The sequence below is a fragment of the Centroberyx gerrardi genome, chromosome 18, assembly GCF_048128805.1.
Source record: "Centroberyx gerrardi isolate f3 chromosome 18, fCenGer3.hap1.cur.20231027, whole genome shotgun sequence".
Classification (NCBI taxonomy): domain Eukaryota; kingdom Metazoa; phylum Chordata; class Actinopteri; order Beryciformes; family Berycidae; genus Centroberyx; species Centroberyx gerrardi.
The window spans coordinates 12,725,991-12,744,097 of NC_136014.1; the positions used below are offsets into that span (position 1 = coordinate 12,725,991).

General features: G+C 41.4%; 1 protein-coding gene across 2 annotated transcripts; it reads right to left on the bottom strand.

Moving 5' to 3' along the window:
* Positions 1 to 1,125: 1,125 nt before the first annotated feature.
* Positions 1,126 to 17,567, bottom strand: LOC139925166 (voltage-gated delayed rectifier potassium channel KCNH5-like). Of its 2 annotated transcripts, none has more exons than XM_078289868.1 (11): positions 17,495 to 17,567; positions 15,032 to 15,155; positions 14,700 to 14,806; positions 14,299 to 14,427; positions 12,946 to 13,061; positions 12,038 to 12,430; positions 10,613 to 11,042; positions 6,167 to 6,366; positions 5,276 to 5,528; positions 4,547 to 4,743; positions 1,126 to 2,286 (listed from the first exon to the last, which is right to left on the bottom strand). In XM_078289868.1, the coding sequence occupies exons 1-11, from the start codon at positions 17,565 to 17,567 to the stop codon at positions 1,126 to 1,128; spliced, it is 3,183 nt and encodes a 1,060-aa protein (XP_078145994.1). The 2 variants fall into 2 exon arrangements, with proteins under 2 accessions (XP_078145994.1, XP_078145993.1); XM_078289867.1 differs by having other exon boundaries at positions 10,613 to 11,081; positions 12,029 to 12,430.
* Between the last annotated feature and the right edge of the window lie 540 nt (positions 17,568 to 18,107).

Sequence of the window (18,107 nt, forward strand, 5' to 3'; positions counted from 1 at the left end):
CAGACAGTTTCTAAATGGTTCACAAAGAAATAACATTTTTAACATAACATTTTAGTCATTCCTCAGTCCTGTCATTTCAAATCCTGACCTTGTGTATACGCAATATGTTATGTATTATTTTTCATCTGCATTACAATGCATTGTAAAAGGGGAAACACATCGGCAGCTTTAACATTTATTATATTATGGAGCATCTGCTCAATGACCAGTGTTAACAGTTGATAGCGATGCTGCCTCATTAAAACAAATAAGTATCCATTTTGGAAGGAGGCGCTCTTTTAAAAACGTAAGGCACACATTTAATTACCTGACAACTGATTCCTCTCAGTGCGGTCACTACTATCACTTCAGTTTGGGTGGGCAGCAACATGTTGGCAAACTGTGGAGTCTAACTATCCCTAGATAAAGATAAAGGGAGATGTAACATATGGGGAGTGCATGCAGAGTTCATTGTGAGAGTTCGCTAAGCTCCAGTCTTTCCAAAATAAAGAATCATGTCCAAGCTCTTAGCTGCACACATGCTTTGTCTAGCAGGACCAGTGACCACTCCCAAAAAGTGAAAGTTATGAAGCTATGAAAGTTATGGCAGGTGCATCTCCTTGCATAACTTTCCGGCTGGGTGTCCTGCCAAAAACTACAAGCTGACTTCCAAAAAAATCCATGAAGAACATGGAGATGACAGTTCCAAAAAGACTTTTGTTTTATTGATGTTCCATCAGACTATCATGTTTCAACTCTTCATCAGAGCGCCGTGCAGATGATACCTAGCCAGGTTTTTATGATGTGAAAAATTGTGGGGGTGTGTGGGTGTTTTTCATTGTTTGAGTGCTGCCGCTCCTACATTCTTCATGGATTTTTTTGGCATTCTCAAGAACTGAAGCCTCAAATAGACATAGGACCATGAAAGTGCCTCTTAAGTCAAAAACTATTACAAAATCCCTGGGTTGTTGTAGTGCTGAGGTAACATGACAAAAGTATTTCTGCATGCAGTCATTTGCATAATGCAAGCAATTTCTTTGGCAGACCAGAATCCAGCTGGACATGCAAATTAGTATTTACATTTTCCAAACATCATTTTTTCACAAAAAGGAGTTTTTTCTAATCAATGAATGTTTTTATTTTGAATCAAAATGGCCCGTCATCTGTTTCTGGTGTGACAGGCGTTGGGGCAGCGAAGAAGTCCTGACTTCTGATCCTTGTCCTGGGGGTTGCGGTCTGTGGCAGTGACAGCCTTCTCTTCATGGACAGCAATCTGAGGATCTCGCTCACCTGAGACTCAAGGACCGACAGTCGGCCGCTGAGGATCTGAATGTCCCCCTTCAGCTCTACCTTGGCCTCGTGCAGAGTTGCTTGAAGGAGAACTTGCTCAGACACGGGCGGTACGAAGGAGTGTTTGAGCGAGCCCTCGTTCTCCACCCCGGGGCTGTGTCCGAACGGGCTTCTGTCCATCGGACTCCGTTCCATCGGGCTTCGCTCGAACGGGCTCCTCGAGTCCCCGGCCCTGTCGATGCGCAGGTCGCTCTTGGTAATGCCACTGTCGCAGGAGTCGGTTTTGTGCAGGCCGCTCTTTTCTTCCCCTCCTTCCCCTGCGCTGTTGCCGCCTCCTGTGCTCCCCGTCTCCCCACCTTCTTCTGGATCCAGGTTCTTGCAGTCAGCAGGAACTCGTTCTGAGGCCTGGGACCCCTCGACCCAGTCCTCCTCTTCTTTCTGCGGCTGCTTTTCTTGCTCTACCGCAGGTGGTGCCGGTGCAGCTGCGGTGGCGTTCCTGAACTTCGCCCAGCCTCGACCTCCTCCGCTGCTGGTAACCCCACCTACAGCCCCACCTGCAGCCTTGCGCTGTAGAGGACTGTTCCTCTTGCACTCTTGATCCGCCACACCGGGCCTGGGTCTCGCCTCCGCAACCTCTTGTGTACAACTTTGGTCCGACTTCTCGGTGTGGACAAACGTTTGTGGGCCCTGCGGAGGAGCGGAGTCACTGCCTGCGCTTCCCTCATCTGCGCAGGACGTGTTGTTCTGCATCGTGGCGCTGTACTCCTGCTGCTGAGAGGGTTTGGGCTGACATTGTGTGTAAGGGTTGGAGTCAGTGCGATGGCGGTGCGGGGGCTCCACCTGCACGCAGTTGTGCTCAAGGTAAATCTGAGTCTGTCCCGGCATGGGAACGTCCCTCTGCTGCTTGAACCTCTGGAAGAGCTTGCGAACCGGGTGGTCTTCAGGGATGGAGAGAGTCACTTCGTTTTTCTGGCGCTCCTGCTCCCGCTTCACATCAGCGATCTTCCTGAAGACTATCTGCAAGAGGGACGGGTCAGTGATCTGTGCATTAGGACGGTGATGTGGGGTATACTCATTGAGAGGACATTTAAATTACAGTAGCAGGGCAAGAACCACTGCACATTGTGACCTACTTGGATGAAAGACATTATACATATAATGCAGCAAGGATTACGGTCTACAGCTACAATGTATCATGAAATATTTAAGACTCGATAACAGCAATGCACTTGGGAAAGCGTTAGTTAGAATAGTGGTGCGATATCTAGGCCTCGAGTCCTTCTGAATTCCCTTAGAAGACAAAAGAAACGGGCAAAGAAAAGCTGATACTTCTTAGCTCATCGCTTACTTTCTTGTTTCACTTGATCTTTATTACAAGCATTACATAATTTGTTTTCAAAATATTTTACAGTTGGAAAAAATTGTGATATTAACCATAAATGCTATAAACTTTAAATGTTCAATTTAAATGTTTAAATGTTCAAAATGTTTTCAACTGTTAAACCCCGTATTCTCCCAAATCTCAAATGAAAGCATATCTAAAAACAATTGGGAGCCTTTGGAGTGACAAGAGGCACTTTTTTTTGCGCTGTTACAGTTCATTTGAAAGTTATGTTAATGAGAAAATCCCACATGTCGGATGAGACTCTCTAGAAACCATTGGAGATTTAAAAAGTGTGTCAAACCCGATTCTTTCCAAACATGTTTTCAAAAATATATCAACATTCGAAGTTGCTCAAAGCACTCACTTATACTGAAACCAAGAGGGAAAGAACCAAACTCTTTTACTTTATTTACTCAAAATGTAAATGCAGAAAGTGAAAGGGTGGTAAAACATTGCTGAATATAAAAAGGGACTGATTAGATTATTCTTACATACCAACCATCTATAATCAGTCCCCACATGCAGACACACCCTGCCACTGTTTTAGCTTGTACAGATGCAAACACTTAACTTAAAACTAGTCAACTGAATACTCAACAGCAAGGAGGGCAGAGAGTAAATGTTCAACCTGTGCAGGCATGAACAGGCTGTATGAACAGTTTCTAAATCTGTCCAAATGAATAATAGATTGCCTTATTTTCACTGAATACAGTTCGAGTATGGGTCATGAATCTTTCAACACGTCGTAATAGAAAACAGCAGCTCTAGATTTGACTTCAAATTGTTTTGATTAGTAGATGCTTGACTGAGGCAGTGTGCTTCTCACACAAGCCATCTCCTAATGGAGCTGTAACAAACTAGCAATTTCAGAGAGATAATTAAACATTATGCAGTCATTATAAACCTGGAGCCTTTTTGTAAACACAAATTTTTGTCTGTTCACATTTCCTCCTCCAAAGAGCATACTTGTTTGTTTCAAATCTATGTTGAAACTTTCGTCTTTTCCATTTCAGCACAACAAATCACCAGAATGTACCAGAGTGAATTTAAAGGGAATACTCAATTAAGAAGTTGCATAATGCTGTTCCCATAGGATAATACATAATGCTATAATGTCTGTAAGGCTGGAAACCAGTGAACCAAGGCTCTAATCTGTCATGGCATTAAGATGTACAGTATAGCCTGGAGATGCTCTATCAAAAATTAACTGGAGACTGACTTTGGACTCACAGAATAATTATTTCTGACTATAAAAAAAATCTTAAAAATCTGATCCAGATAATTGTCCCTCATTATCAGAAAGTCATCCTGGCTTCAGCCATCTTTTACAAATTGGCTCTTTAATGAGGCTGAAAATTAGGGGCTTGATAAATGGCTTTCTTCTTGATTATAATTTAGAGGTGATAAGACAGTGATGAATTTTCACTGAAATTTGGGGATTGTCCTACAGCATCTCTTTACTGAAACATTACCAAACAAGGTACAGAAATCTGAATGCTGACTTGAAGTGGTTTAAGTGTGCATGTGCAACATTGTTTCTAAATTAATAAATAAAAGTAAGGATTTATGAACTGAAAAACTCCACATGGATTTTTAACAATGAATAATTGTACGGTTTGGTTTTGTTGGTTTAATCTACTTTAATTACTTTATTTTGTTTTTGGGATTGTACATTCAATCTTTCAATCTCTCACAAAATACAGTTTGTGTTTGTATACATTCCCACCCACACTACAAGCTCAAACCATTGTTGTAGTTTGCAAGCACAAATGCAAATCATAACTTGAACTATGAATAATGTGAATGTAGCGGGTAACAAATAAGACCAGACAACTACTGACAACTTTGACATTTGAAATTTAGGTGTAATTTAGCAGTTTGAGCCATTCTTACCCGTTTGCGTAGGTTGCAGGTGAGGATGAGGTTGCGGGAGAATGAGTTGGCGAAGGCCGTGTAAAACTCCAGCACTCTCATCAGAGCTTCTCTCCTGATGACGTGCAGGTCGCAGTAGGTCAGAGCGCGGACGTTGGCACAGGCTCGTGCCATCGCGGCCTCTTTCCAGAAGACATCTCCAAACACATCGCCTTTACCTGCATGGTGCCAAACATGATCAGTTTGTTTACAACAGGCACAGTGTTGAATCCTTTGATATAAATGCCTCATGTGTTAATAACTTTTTTTTTTTTACTTTAATACATAAAATCCAATGAGAGTTAAATCTCCTTCACAGGGGAACCCAGTGACATACAAGTAAACAAGCAGACAATAGAACTTACACATATAGTATACCCATTGCACATATAACATACATAGAAGAAAGAGAAACAAAGGAGGAAGATAACAGGAAAAACTCAGGCATGAAATCCACAGCTAAGTTTTGGCATCATGAATGGACTTAAGGCATGTGAGTTTCACCTGTTGGACCCATGGGACAAACTATTTCTACACAGTGTTTTGCTAATCCAGGACACAGTGATGTGCCTGCTAAATAAATTGGGTATTATCCATACATTGGGCTATAGGTCTGTATGAAACACAGCTGAGAGAGAACATTATATCATATATCTTTGCCCATGAGCTTAAACTGGGCCCAGTCTGTCTCATAATACTGCGTCGGCTCACCTAGTATGGCAATAACCTCATCATCCTGGATGACTTCTAGCGAGCCGGAGACGACAAAGCAGAGGGTGTCAACGCTCTCTCCGATATGGAAGATGAGGTCTCCCGGTGCGCAGTGTGTGGTCTGAAACTCCACAGCCAGAGAGCGCAGGCAGCCGTCGCTGGCCAGCCGGAACGCCGGGTGGTCGTTGAACACCTGTCTGTTGAGGTGGACGCAGATGTCTGCTCGCATGTCTTTGGGACAAATGGAAAGAACCTGAGAGAGAGGATGAGATTTTACACCAAACAGTTATTGTGCTGGAGGGGCATTAACGAAACCCCAAACCCAAATCTGTGTAAAGCCTGACATCTAATGGTAATAGCAATCTGCTATTGGCTGATCTTTGGTGCCAGGTGATGTCACCTTCTATAGAGTACAACAGGTGGTGATAACAATGTACTCACTCAGCTTTGAGGCCAGTTCATATCAACACGACCTCCTGCCAACCCTGCCCACCCAGTTTTTATGATATTATTAAATATGATAGCACTTTTATTTTTAGTCGGTCAGTGACAGAACTGGCAGCTCTTACATCAGCTTCTGTTGATGTAATCAGCTCAACTTTGGACTTATACATTCATAAAACAGGTGATGTGTGCACTATAACCCACTTTCCATTCAGTACATCTGAATGGAGAGTGTATACAACTGTATAGCTGTTTAACTGTATACAATATTCACTGAAATAGAATATTGTTGAATATGGTTGAGGAGCAGCAGACGCTGGGTTTGGGTTTGGTTTATCTGGCATTACTCAACCATTAGAGATATCGCAGTGTTCGTATCATATCATATCAACACAGTATTACTACTAATATCACCACTAATAATAATAATAATAACAATAATAATACCTTATCCGTGTCAATGCCCTTGGACATGGCCCAGGTGGAGACGATGAAGTCCATGACCCTCTCGCTCAGGCCTTTGGGAACCTGGTAGAGCTTCAGGAAGTCACGCACGTTGTTGAGCATCTCATGGTAGCGGTTAGTGTTGGTGTACATCTGCTGGAAGATGGTGGTGACATTCCCAAAGATGGTGGCATACAGCAGCGCTAGAACCAAAGATAGAGAGGAAAGGGTCGATTTACTTGACAACATAGGAAAAACAGAGGGAAGGAGGAACCCTGATAACTAGAGGTACACATAAAATATAAGTATAGTCAAGAATGTGAGGACTAGAATTCTAAGATTTTGTTCTGCTATAGATGAATTTCTGTTGTACTTCACGTCCAAAGACAAATATGAGGGAAAGACGCAGGTTACCAGCTTTGGATTATGGGTCTACTGTATGTTGGCTTCCATGTGAAACCATGTTAGAAGAATACCAGGTGTTGCAATTAGTATCATGAGCATAACATAGACAATGATGCCTCATTGATGTGTTTCATCAAAGCCAAAATTGCTCTGTCTCACATCAAAGTGCATATAATGGGATTTTGTGGGGGAAACTTAGTGTGCTCCGATACGGAATAGAATACATGCTTGACAATATGGCTGTCTCAAAACCAGTTAAACTTAACATACACACATATTCACATACATACATGCACAATGAGTGGTGGATCGAGCCCCAGCTTAATTTAGAATGCACATTTTCTCAGCAAGAGGACTCCGCTGCAGCGCTGCAATGACCCCAATGAGTCAGTTAGTATCCTTTATGGTGAGGTTTTACCCACTCAAGGGGAAAGAAGCATCTCCAGTCTTTGGAACAGGATCACAAAGGTTAGGGTACATATCCAACGTGATGGCTCGTTGTCCATTTACTACATTCTAGCCTGCGGGCAAAATCTCCCTTTTCTTTTATCGCTCACTCCCTTCATCCTTCTCACATAATTACTGTATCTGTAGCGGAAGATTTATGGGCCGTAATTGAACCCGACACTCCGGTGTGACTGAGTGATCTTCGTGATCCGAACACCACCAGAGTAATGGGTGTTTACTTTCGGAAGCAAAAACCTTGAAGCGCGGCTGTCAGTTTAGGTTTCCCTCAGTCTTTTTTATTGCATCACTCTGCATGCTGTTTTAAAAGGAGCGGGCCAAAGGTTGGGACAGGAACGGGAGTCGTGAAGACTGTAAGTAAAGACTGACGATGAAAGAGACTGTTACTGTAACACCAGTTGGTGATGAAGATGAGACAAACACCAGCATGAAAAAAGCTATTTCGATTTTCCTGAAAAGGCCCAATATAGCTAAAATGAAGTTGATACTACTTATTATCAGAGATTCAATAACTTCACATAAAGATATTAACCTATAAAAGTGGATAAACTATTTTCATAAATAAAAAAAAATTGGATAAACTGGGTTTAGCTGAGTTTACCCTACATTACATAGTTTTAAAGTTAGGAGAATAAGAAAGAAAGACTATTAAGGCACAGAACATTTTAGTTGGGATAGAAGTCTCTTTATCTCCTCCTTTGTGATTGATATAGATTTAATAACGGAAATCCATAAGTGATAATGGCTTTTACCTGGATGTTGTTAATATTTTGTACATTTGGTGGATATGGAATACATGAAATTATAAAAGTGATCAGTTCAGGCAAGAAAGAAAAATATATTACTGGGGATGTATTTTGATTTGGAGTGAGTGAATCCATGTTTGTTTTTCATTTTGTGGTGCAATAAAATGAGAAACTGATTTTACAGCCTTGAGCTCGAGCATTGTAAAGACTAAAGCGTAATAACAATGAGAAGCGGTTGAGTAGTTTCAGTATGAGAGCTTTGTAGATTAAAATAGATTTTCTTTTAGTTGGTCGTGATGACCAACCTTCAGACTCACACGGCAGGCTGTGATGGGTGCTGAAGATGTCACTTTTAATTATCCACAGAGCTGAGTGCTAAACTGTCTCTAGTGGTTCAAACATGGAGGCTGTGGCTTAATGTGAATTTCATGAGTCAAGAACAGAGCAGAAAATGTCACACTCTCAAGGGTAAAAACAAGATTCATTTCTATACTAAATGCCAAATTCTCTCACTTTTACTCAAATATCAAAATGGATTTTAAATGACAGTTCATCATCTGTCCAGATGCCAAGATATTTATAATCTGATAGTTGGTCTATTTGGGTTCCATTCAGCAAAAATACACATTATTTACATCCAGATTGCAAGTTTTTCTTCTCCCTTTGAATCGAAGGTGACACTGCTCCAAATTCCACCTCAGCCCTTCCTCGAAGCACTCTAAGTGTGTTAGACCTAAACCTGACACATCCTTCCTGATTCTGTTAAAGCATTTTGACAAGGTGATCCCGACTAGAGCTGTGAAGTAATTCCTAAATGGGAAGGGGGCCGGTCCTGACGCCCTGGCTGTGCAGCTCTGTGTCACAACAAAGGTACTGTGAGCGGTATCAGGCTTGTCACACTGACTGGGGGAGCCGCATGGGAAGAGAAGCACAGGAAACACTGCTAGGAGCTGTCGTTTTCCTGAGATATTATAACAGATGAAACTATGGGGGTGACTTAAATCTGGTTTATGTACGCACAGCAGGCAGCCAAATGACAATTCAAAATGCCCACAGCATGACTGTAACAATTATTTGTGACCCCCCAAATTTATTTCCAAACATCAAAAACTAGATTCAGTGTGCATTAGAGCAGTTCTTGTAACGTCAGACTCCCCCGGTGGAGCTGCTCTCTAACCAAATGTACCAGAGTGTATTTATATGGAGCAGCTTCCAGGTGCGAGTGTGTGCATGTGTCTAAACCTCCTTCATCGACTCCCCAAAGCTGTTGCTATAAATAAGAAAATGCTGCAAATCACCTCGTCTGGTTAAATAGGAGATAAAGGAACTGCATTCCTTTGAAAAAGTCTTTAAGAGAGAAGACAATACTCTCTCCATACCCAAGACACCCAGACTGTGTCTGCTGGGTGACGAGTCTGAGATGAAAGGGATTAATAAAACACAATTTAAAATACTGTGCTCGGGTTTGGCAACGCTTCAAAAGCCCCAAAGCTCCAGTATTCAAAGAATGGGTGGATGCGTTGGTAAAAACATCTTCATATGAAATTATGTTAAACAGAAGGTTCCAAAAAGCTGATGGAAACACTAAAGAGGTATGGGATAAAATGTTACGTTTTATGAAAGGTACATGAAGGGATTTTAGGCAAAGTAGACGAAGAAATAATCCTTTTTCTCTCTTTTTCTCCTTCACTGAGAAGAGGAATCATATGGGTCTGTTTTGAGTTCTTGGAAACCGGTTTGAGGTATACAGTATAATAGAAAAATAATATGTCAGTGTGAAAATATATGGCAATGTGGAATGATATTCAATTAATTGTGCTAATAGTTTAAATTTCCTTGCTGATATGCAAAATGATTTAAACTGTATGTAACTGCATGTGCATGCAACTTATTTTGGAGCAGCTTTCTTTGCCAAATTTCTTATTAGGAGTAACCTTAGATCCAGAACAGTTATACATGTCAGTGGGTTAGGGGTTGGAATGAACAATGTTCAACTCTACAGCACTTATCCATATGTAAATACCAGGTGTGTGTTGATCATACTCTGCATGGATTTGGCATAGTATCTGTGGCGATCCTCCTGAACCTCCACAACAGACATATGTTACTGCACTGGCAGCTGGTAGATAGCCAACAGGGCCGTGGAGCACATTGTCTTGTCTCGCATGCAAGTAAATGCATCCAGATTGTTTCGCCTTCCTGCAAGCTTCTACTGGCAAATTATGAATGGATGAATGCATGAATGAAATGAAAATAGCGTCAAAGTATGTATGGTTCATTTGAGGAAGATTAGGGCCAGGCGTGCTCTTTTGGCCTCCAATTGGATTTAGTTGGACTTTCAAGATTTTATCGTTTATCTGCTGAAGAAGAAAAATAGCGGTCACTTCTATTTAAGCGACTTTGAACGTACAATTCCACTTGACAAACTCTCCACTGGCAACTGAGCAAATTGTTCGAGGATTTGAGCGATTTGTCAGAGGCAATTGGGAGAAGAGAGGAAAGCTCTGTGTGTGTGTGTGTGTGTGTGTGTGTGTGTGTGTGTGTGTGTGTATGTTAGATAGCTGTGTCTTTCCACTAACTGTGGTCACCACTCATACCAAGACAAGTAATGATAACGTTAACGATATCTAACAAAATCAGTCATCGTTCTTCCAATATGGATGTGATTCAGATAAAGTTTAAGATTCATCAATAAGCTGCATCAATAACAGCCATGTAGCCACAAACTAAAAGCAAATGTGATCTTTGAAACACTTTTTTTAGACCTTACACCACCTTTAGAACAATTGGTAAACATGGTAGTTAATGTTGGAAAGCAACAGAATATACTTACATCCCACCATCATCATCGCCACGGAGAAAATCTTCTCCCCATCCGTAGTCGGAGCAATGTTGCCAAATCCAATGGTGGTGAGGCTGGTCATGGTGAAGTAGAGGGAGGAGATGTAGAGCGTGTCCTTGCTGGGACCGCCTTCCCACTGGCCCGTCCCGCTTGCGTTGTAGCGGTAAGGCGTGCCGATGCTTAGGGCCAGCTGGTAGAGCCAGCTGTCGGTCTTAATGGTGTTGGTGGCCTCGTCGATGACCTCGTAGTCTCCGATGCTGTACCAGATGCAGGCCAGCCAGTGGGCCACGAGGCCGAAGACGCACACCAGCAGAACCAGGACGGCCGCTCCGTACTCCAGGTAGTGGTCCAGCTTCCTCGCCACCCGGCCCAACCGGAGCAGTCGGATCACCTTCAGAGAGCTGAACAGGCTGCTGAGACCCTGGAGAGGGAGACAGGCGGAAGAGAAGAACCACATAAACTGCATTAAGTGTTTCCTCATACATACAGTAAGTGCAATTCAGAGTCCATTAGAAATGTGGCTGTACAAAGCATTTAGAAATGCTTGGATATGCACATTTCATACAGAGAAACATTTCTAGTGTTAATGAGTGTTGATGTTTCAGTGACAATTATTTGGAGCTGACAGGTTTTTGGAGAGTTGTATGTCCACTAAACCTGATATGGCTTTTTGGCCGGTGTTCAAAACTATCTACTAACTATCAAGTGTTAACTCTGATGGATTGATATAAACACTGGCACTTCGCTGATTTTTACACTCTCAGTTAAATTAACACTGATGATTCTGCTGTGTAGTGTGTGTACAGCAGTGAGCAGAGGTTGGAAAATCCTGCATGACTTGTCTGAATCTTATAGAAATTATATTAGAATCTGGTTTGTCACAATTCTCAAAAATCACTCCATATTTCAAATGACCAGTTTGCATGGGGTTTGATTTTGCAATTAAACTTTTGAAGCACGGGTGTATAGTCTCAACATGAAGTTCCTTACTGGGAGTACGGAGTCTTCCGTCCGCGTGGTATTCCTGTGGAAATTTGAAGACTCACGGATATGACTCGCTGGAGAGGCAGCTGTGATGGCGTCCTTCACAGAGACACAGGCAAGGAGAAACATCTTAAAGCTTACAGATGAGACATACATGCCTAAATCATTTCAACAATAAATGAATCCCCAAAAAAAAAGAATTGTCAGAAAATTGTCATCCATTCACCAGTAATGGGGTAGTGTTGCAATTCAGGATTCTTGGCTTTGGCAGAATTACTTCAATTTCCATTCTAAGTACCAATGTTTTTTCATTCTGCTTTTTTTAGTCGTTCTAATTCCAAGTATCATCAAAAATGGCTTCATGGATGGCACTTTGGGTCTGTATATGTAGCAAATATTAAGGCAGCCCTAAATAAATTCAGCTTCACTTACCTCATCAACATTTTCAAAGGCATTGATGATGTCATAGGGTAGGCAGGACAGCAGGTCGATGACGAACCACGTCTTCATGTAGTTCATCCGGATCAGCTTGGCGTCTGAGATGACTTCTCCAGCAGGACCCACGAAGGTGGTGTGGAAGTTGAGCACAATATCAATGAGGAAGATGACATCGACGACGCTGTCCAGCACCAGCCAGGCCAAGTTGTTCTGCTTGGTCTTGAAGGAGACATTGTAGGGCACCATGATGGCCGTGTAGAAGGTGAGGATGAGGATGACCCAGTCCCAGGTGGTCTTGAAGGCGCAGTAGTGCAGGATGATGTGGGGAGGGGTCTTAGGCGCCTCTTGCTTATACTGAGGGAGAATATCTGATCCCAGCTGGAGAGCCTGCAATCAAGAGGAAAAAGACATTCGCCGTCATGGCTGTATGCAATACGCATCAAGGGACAGTGGTTCCATCAGATTAATTAATCATCAACACTTTCCATTCTGGCAATCAATGCTTGAAGAGGTTTGCTTCACAGCGAGACATCCATCATCTGAAAATGTGACACCAACCCTCACAATACTGATTAATAACACTCAGTTGAAGGAAAGATCCACCCTCTGATACTCTTACACTGTTATATATCATCAGTCTGTGATGTACTACGCATTCCGGGGTGTTAAAATTAACTTTTTTATTGTACCCACTTTCCCTCAACCTGCCTCATCTACTTCTACTTCAGTTAGTGATTTCCTACGTTTCCCAGAATGCCTTTCGATAAGTTTTTCCAACCAAGAACTTAAACCATTAATCTTTTACAGACTGGCTCTTCTATGTTTTATAGATATTTATTATTTTCTAAAATGGACATAGCATTTGAAAACAAACTCTTCACTTCCACCTGGAAGCTGCTCACCTCAGCCAGTCTGGAGTGTTTGTGGCTGACCTCCGTCTTGCTCAGCGGAGCTAACTGTTGTACCAGGTTGCGATTGTTGGTCAGCGCCCGAGTCAGCCTGGCAAACTTGGTCCATCCTGCCCAGAGAAGAGAAGACAGACTGCTGTATTGCTGTGCACAGCACAACATGACAACCATTATTGTGCTGTTGACAGAATCCTTGCCCTGTTTCATGCTCTCATTTTTACAAATTTGTATTTCAATTAGAAAGAAGGTTTCCAGTGGGAGTGAACAAGGCAGAACTGGCAACAGAGTTTGATTTAAATCTTGACTGTAAAACCAGTCAAAGTTTGTCAGTTTCAGTGGCAAATGCTTGTGTTTAACAGACTGAAATCCCATTATTTCCTCTATGTCTGAGCAGTATTTACAGTATAGTACAGTGTACTATTTATAGTACAGACATACACAGCTACGTTTACCATTCCCATGTGACCTAAGTAGCCTTTCTTTCAGCTTGATGTGAAAGACTTAGTGTCAGTCCCCAGGGATGCGGCACTGTGCAGACCGTGGAGACCAGCGCTCACTGACCCGCACAGGCAACACCTGGACAGCTGTACGTTTCATACCAGAAGAAACGTCCGTTAAGTCACAGCCACTCATGTGTGCTTGGGACTTTTAGCTGCACTGTCTCCTGCAAGGTCTTCTCAAGTTAAAATGGGAGGACCTGCACTGAGACTCACTTAAATAATCAAGAAATATGTGGCGGTTCATGAAATTACAAATACTGCAGCCACCAGAAAGAGCTGCAGGAATAAGCAAAACACAAGCTGACAATATAATCAATACATTGTATATGAGCAGAGTAAGTGACATCTGTTTTGTCTTGTTTCGGTTGGTCCAGCTAGGGAAATGTTTCTTTGATGCAAGACTTTTGAATATTCACAGAAATAGTGTCACTGACATTATTTTTGCCTCTACTTTAACTTGCTCATTGGGTGGTTGATTGATTGGTCAGTTGGTTGGTTGATTGATTGATTGGGTGATTGGTTGATTGGTTGGTTGATTGGTTAATTGTTTCATTCATTGATTCATTCATCCATTCATTAATTCCTGTATATATATTCGTGTATATATTAATTTGTAATATTCATTCATTCATTCAGTCATTCAGAGTAGTGACTACAATGAAATACTATGAAGGCGATCATAGGTTGAAACCAATTTGCTGGAAGCCATTTGGACTAAAACTTGGACTGAATTCATTCTGACTGGAGTCTCAAAGATTTTTTCCACTGGATTCCTGAAGGATTTTCTCTCTTTGAATATTCAGATTTTACAAGCAGCAGAAGTATAGATATGAACACTGTTACTCACCTCTAGTTGATTCATCTTCAATTGGCTGCTTGAAAAGTGTAATGTCTCTGAAGGTGCAGAGGAAAAGAACCACCTTCTCATTTTCATTTCTGATTGGGGCTACCTGCATATAAAGCCAGATCGGTGCTCCTGTAGAAATCAATAAGAAAGAAACAAAAAGAGAAGACGGTTGTACAGGAGAACAAAAATGAAAAATGATACAGCCAAAGAGGAAATTGCAGTAATATTATCAATAGTGGATATGTTACTACTTGTTACTACTAAAAAAAAGACCCGTATGGACACATTAAAGACAAAACATGTCATATATCTGGGCCAAGTTTTCAACATTATATCACTTTTAATAATACTTATTAAGATTTTAATAAAAAACAAATATTGGACTTAATAGCGATACTCACTATTCTTCGCATAGAGCAGCACCTCAAAGAAATGGGACTCATAGTTATCAAAGGCCTGTCTGATTTTGTCTATGGTCTTCTTATCAGTCAGGTCTCCATACATGAAGCTGCAAGTTGGAGAGAAAGAGGACAAAGAAGAGGAAGAGAGTATGTTGGTGGAGAAGGGCAGAGATTTAAAGACAGTGGACTGAGCTTCTATTCTATTTTTAAGATTTTACCACCTCCGCGTTTCTGGTAGCAGTTCTCCTTCCAGCAGAGGCCTTATAATAGAAATCCTCCACCTTGCCTTCACATGCAGCCCACTAGATAACAGTCAACCCCTGCTGTCTTACTTGCATGTGCTGCTCCTGTGCATGACTTCAGCTCTGTGGTAGCCTGACAGCTTGCAGAATCCATCGTTGCTGTATACGACCGGCCATTCCACTATCTGTGCATTTCCCAGCAGGAAACTGGTTTCTGAAGCAAAAGCACAGACATGCAAAAAAATGTCAGGAGTCTGAAACAGAACAACACACTTACAATCCAAAGGCTTATTGATCACCTGTTGATTAGCGATGCCTTCAGGAGATTTAGGTTTCCACTACTTGGTAAAACCAGGGTTTTCCCATTATCATTAGAACTGGATTTCCCTCCTAATATGTTCTTTTTTCTGCATTGCTGTCAATGGATATTTTTGTCAGTTGTGCTGTAGTTTCAAATAAGCAAATAATGTCTTCAATCCTATGTTTTAAAGTGACTATTGTCTCCTATAAGCCCTGCTGACCAGTGTCATGAATTAGCCAAAAATCAGCATATATATCAGAAATATTCAATACAGGCATTTAAACCAGTATACAGCAAAATCTGCTTTCCATTTGGTTTGAGTCGATTAATAACATTCTTATTTGCAATTATGAACATTATTACAACAGAAAAACAATAGTAACCAGGATCAAGAAGAACCAGGAAAACACTGGCAAGAAATTGTTGTTGATGAAATGTTTATGTTCCATCCTTAATGTTGATGAAATGTTTATGAAATGCTACAAAATGCTCCACCTTTACAACAGTTTGCAGGGAGCTGCAGTCTCTAGGGAAGAGGTTTGGAGGACAGTTTCTCCAAATGCCAAGAGCACAATCACCATATGAACGTAAGTTGACCATGCTACTTGTTTATCTTCAACTTAATCCTTGAGTTTTTGGATGTGTTTGTGCTTTGAAATACATACACATAAACATCACACAATAATGAATCCACCTCACAGGCTAGTACAGTGTTTGCATGGCCTGGGAAAGTTCATTAAAGTTTAATCAGAAATAATCATTAAAGTTTCAGATTAACACCAGGGTACATACAGTATGTCTGAAATGTATTAGAGAGCGTGTACAATAATTACCTAATAATGTTGAATTATCTTTGTAATTTCTTTGGCATGCACTGCATCTGTGTGTGTTTTTGATGAGAACCTCCACCCACACACACACGCACGCACACACACACACACACACACACACACACACACACACTCACTCACGCACACACGCACACACACACACACACACACAGTGAGACAGACAGGTAACGATACACAGGCAGGCAGACAGCTCCATCATCATCTTCACCATGCCTTCTGCTGCTTTCACATTAGCAACCAATTTCCCCATGCAGTGTACTTGGTTAATTCTAGAGAACCTGCCACCTCTCCCCTCCCTGAGCGACGGGCCGCGGCCCCGAAATCAAATGAAATACACACACACACACACACACACACACACACACACACACATAGTGAAAACGATATCGGTTAGTTTCACATGCAGACTGTCCATCCGAATGTGACTTTCTTATTACAGTAGCCTAATCCAGTGCAATATTCCGGCTACATTTAAGAGATAGGCGATAGAAATACAATAATCCATAATGAGTTTTATACGGAAACTAAACAAATATCACAGCAAAACTAAAATGATCTATATCCTAGAGAAATATTCCGGAAATTGAAAAAAAAAAAAAAAAACATCAAATACGATCAGGTCACTATAAACTCATTTACCACACTATAAGTCCCTATAAGAATATTATAGGGATTTGTCTTTAGGGTTGATAGATAAGCCAACTGCTGCAAAGCAAACAGATTTCAGGTAAGAACATAGGCTACTTTCTCACTTCTTATCATCGTCAGATATGATCGTCTGTGTGTTGAAATCTTTACAGGAATTCAGTCTCCCGTCTATTGTCATTAAAGCTGCTCCATGCAGCACATCTTGATGCCAACATAAATTGGCTTTCTATCAGCTTTGAAAGATGGTTAATGTGCGCAATAAAACTGCTGCAGCATCTCCTCTCTACAGCTTCACCACCCGAGATCATATTGCAACTCTTACGAAAAATAACTATAGTAATCCTATAATACATTTTAGAATGATGCTAAATATGACAGGAAAAACTCTAAACCCCTTTAGGGATATTATAGGAATATTATAGTGATTTTTGTTAACAGAAGTAATGAATCGGGGGTCTTGGAAAAGAGAAGAAGATTAGACGCATAATTATTTCAGAGTATCATGAGTATCCTACTGCATTAGCCTACATTTTGCCTGGATAAAGTTGAGTTGTAAAAAAAAAAAAAAAAAAAAGGTGGAAATAACAAGAAAGTGTTCGTTAGGTGATACTGCTTCCTATTAAATACGACACGAAAAAATATGGGTTTGCTTAAGCATTTTCCCAAACCTGTATGGTTACTTATGACTGACATGGCAGATATATTGATAAACAGACACTGATTCTTATTTCTTTTACAAAATATCTAACTTACCACTGGAGCGCCGGACGATATTTTCCAGGAAAGTGTTCTGCGGAGCCACCAGTCCTCTCTTGCCCCCATGCATTATGGAGGGCCCGGGTTCAGGAGAGAGACTCGCTGCTGCCTGCCGGTCGTCGTGATGGATCTGCCCCCATCAGTGGTCTGCCCGCGATGAGCCTGGACCACTAGCGTCAAGCTCGCCAGAACGACGAATAGCACTTCCGGTCTTAACTTTCAAAATAAAACCATCATTGAGGAACGTGTGGCAATGTATTTACAGGGCCGCCAAAAACACACAAAGAGAGACAAAACATATAACATACAAGTTGGAAGGATCTCCACTACCATAACAAGGACAATTTTCACGCATAGCTGTGGCAGAAATGTCCCTAATGTTTATGTAATGTGAGCTCCAGTAGTCTCGAAAAGCCACCACATGTGATACTTTTATTTTGAAGGAAACCCGCCTAACTTCCTGTATTATTCTGGTTCTCTCTGGATAGCTTGAATCGACTTTTTGGACCTGGGTGGGAGCCTGATAACAGAAATAGCTGCTTTAAAACAACTAGGCACATCCCAAAAAGATCTAACTGACTGGCCATAGTTTTTCATTCACCTGTTTAAT

What these genes read in the sequence shown, in the direction of transcription:
- LOC139925166 (XM_078289867.1), bottom strand. Translation starts at nt 17,567, where the DNA reads ATGCATGGGGGCAAGAGAGGACTGGTGGCTCCGCAGAACACTTTCCTG. An exon ending in TGAAGATGAATCAACTAGAG is followed by an intron (nt 13,062 to 14,298) that starts GTGAGTAACAGT and finishes TTCTCTGGGCAG; the next exon opens with GATGGACCAAGTTTGCCAGG. An exon ending in AGGGCATTGACACGGATAAG is followed by an intron (nt 5,529 to 6,166) that starts GTATTATTATTG and finishes CCTCTCTCTCAG; the next exon opens with GTTCTTTCCATTTGTCCCAA.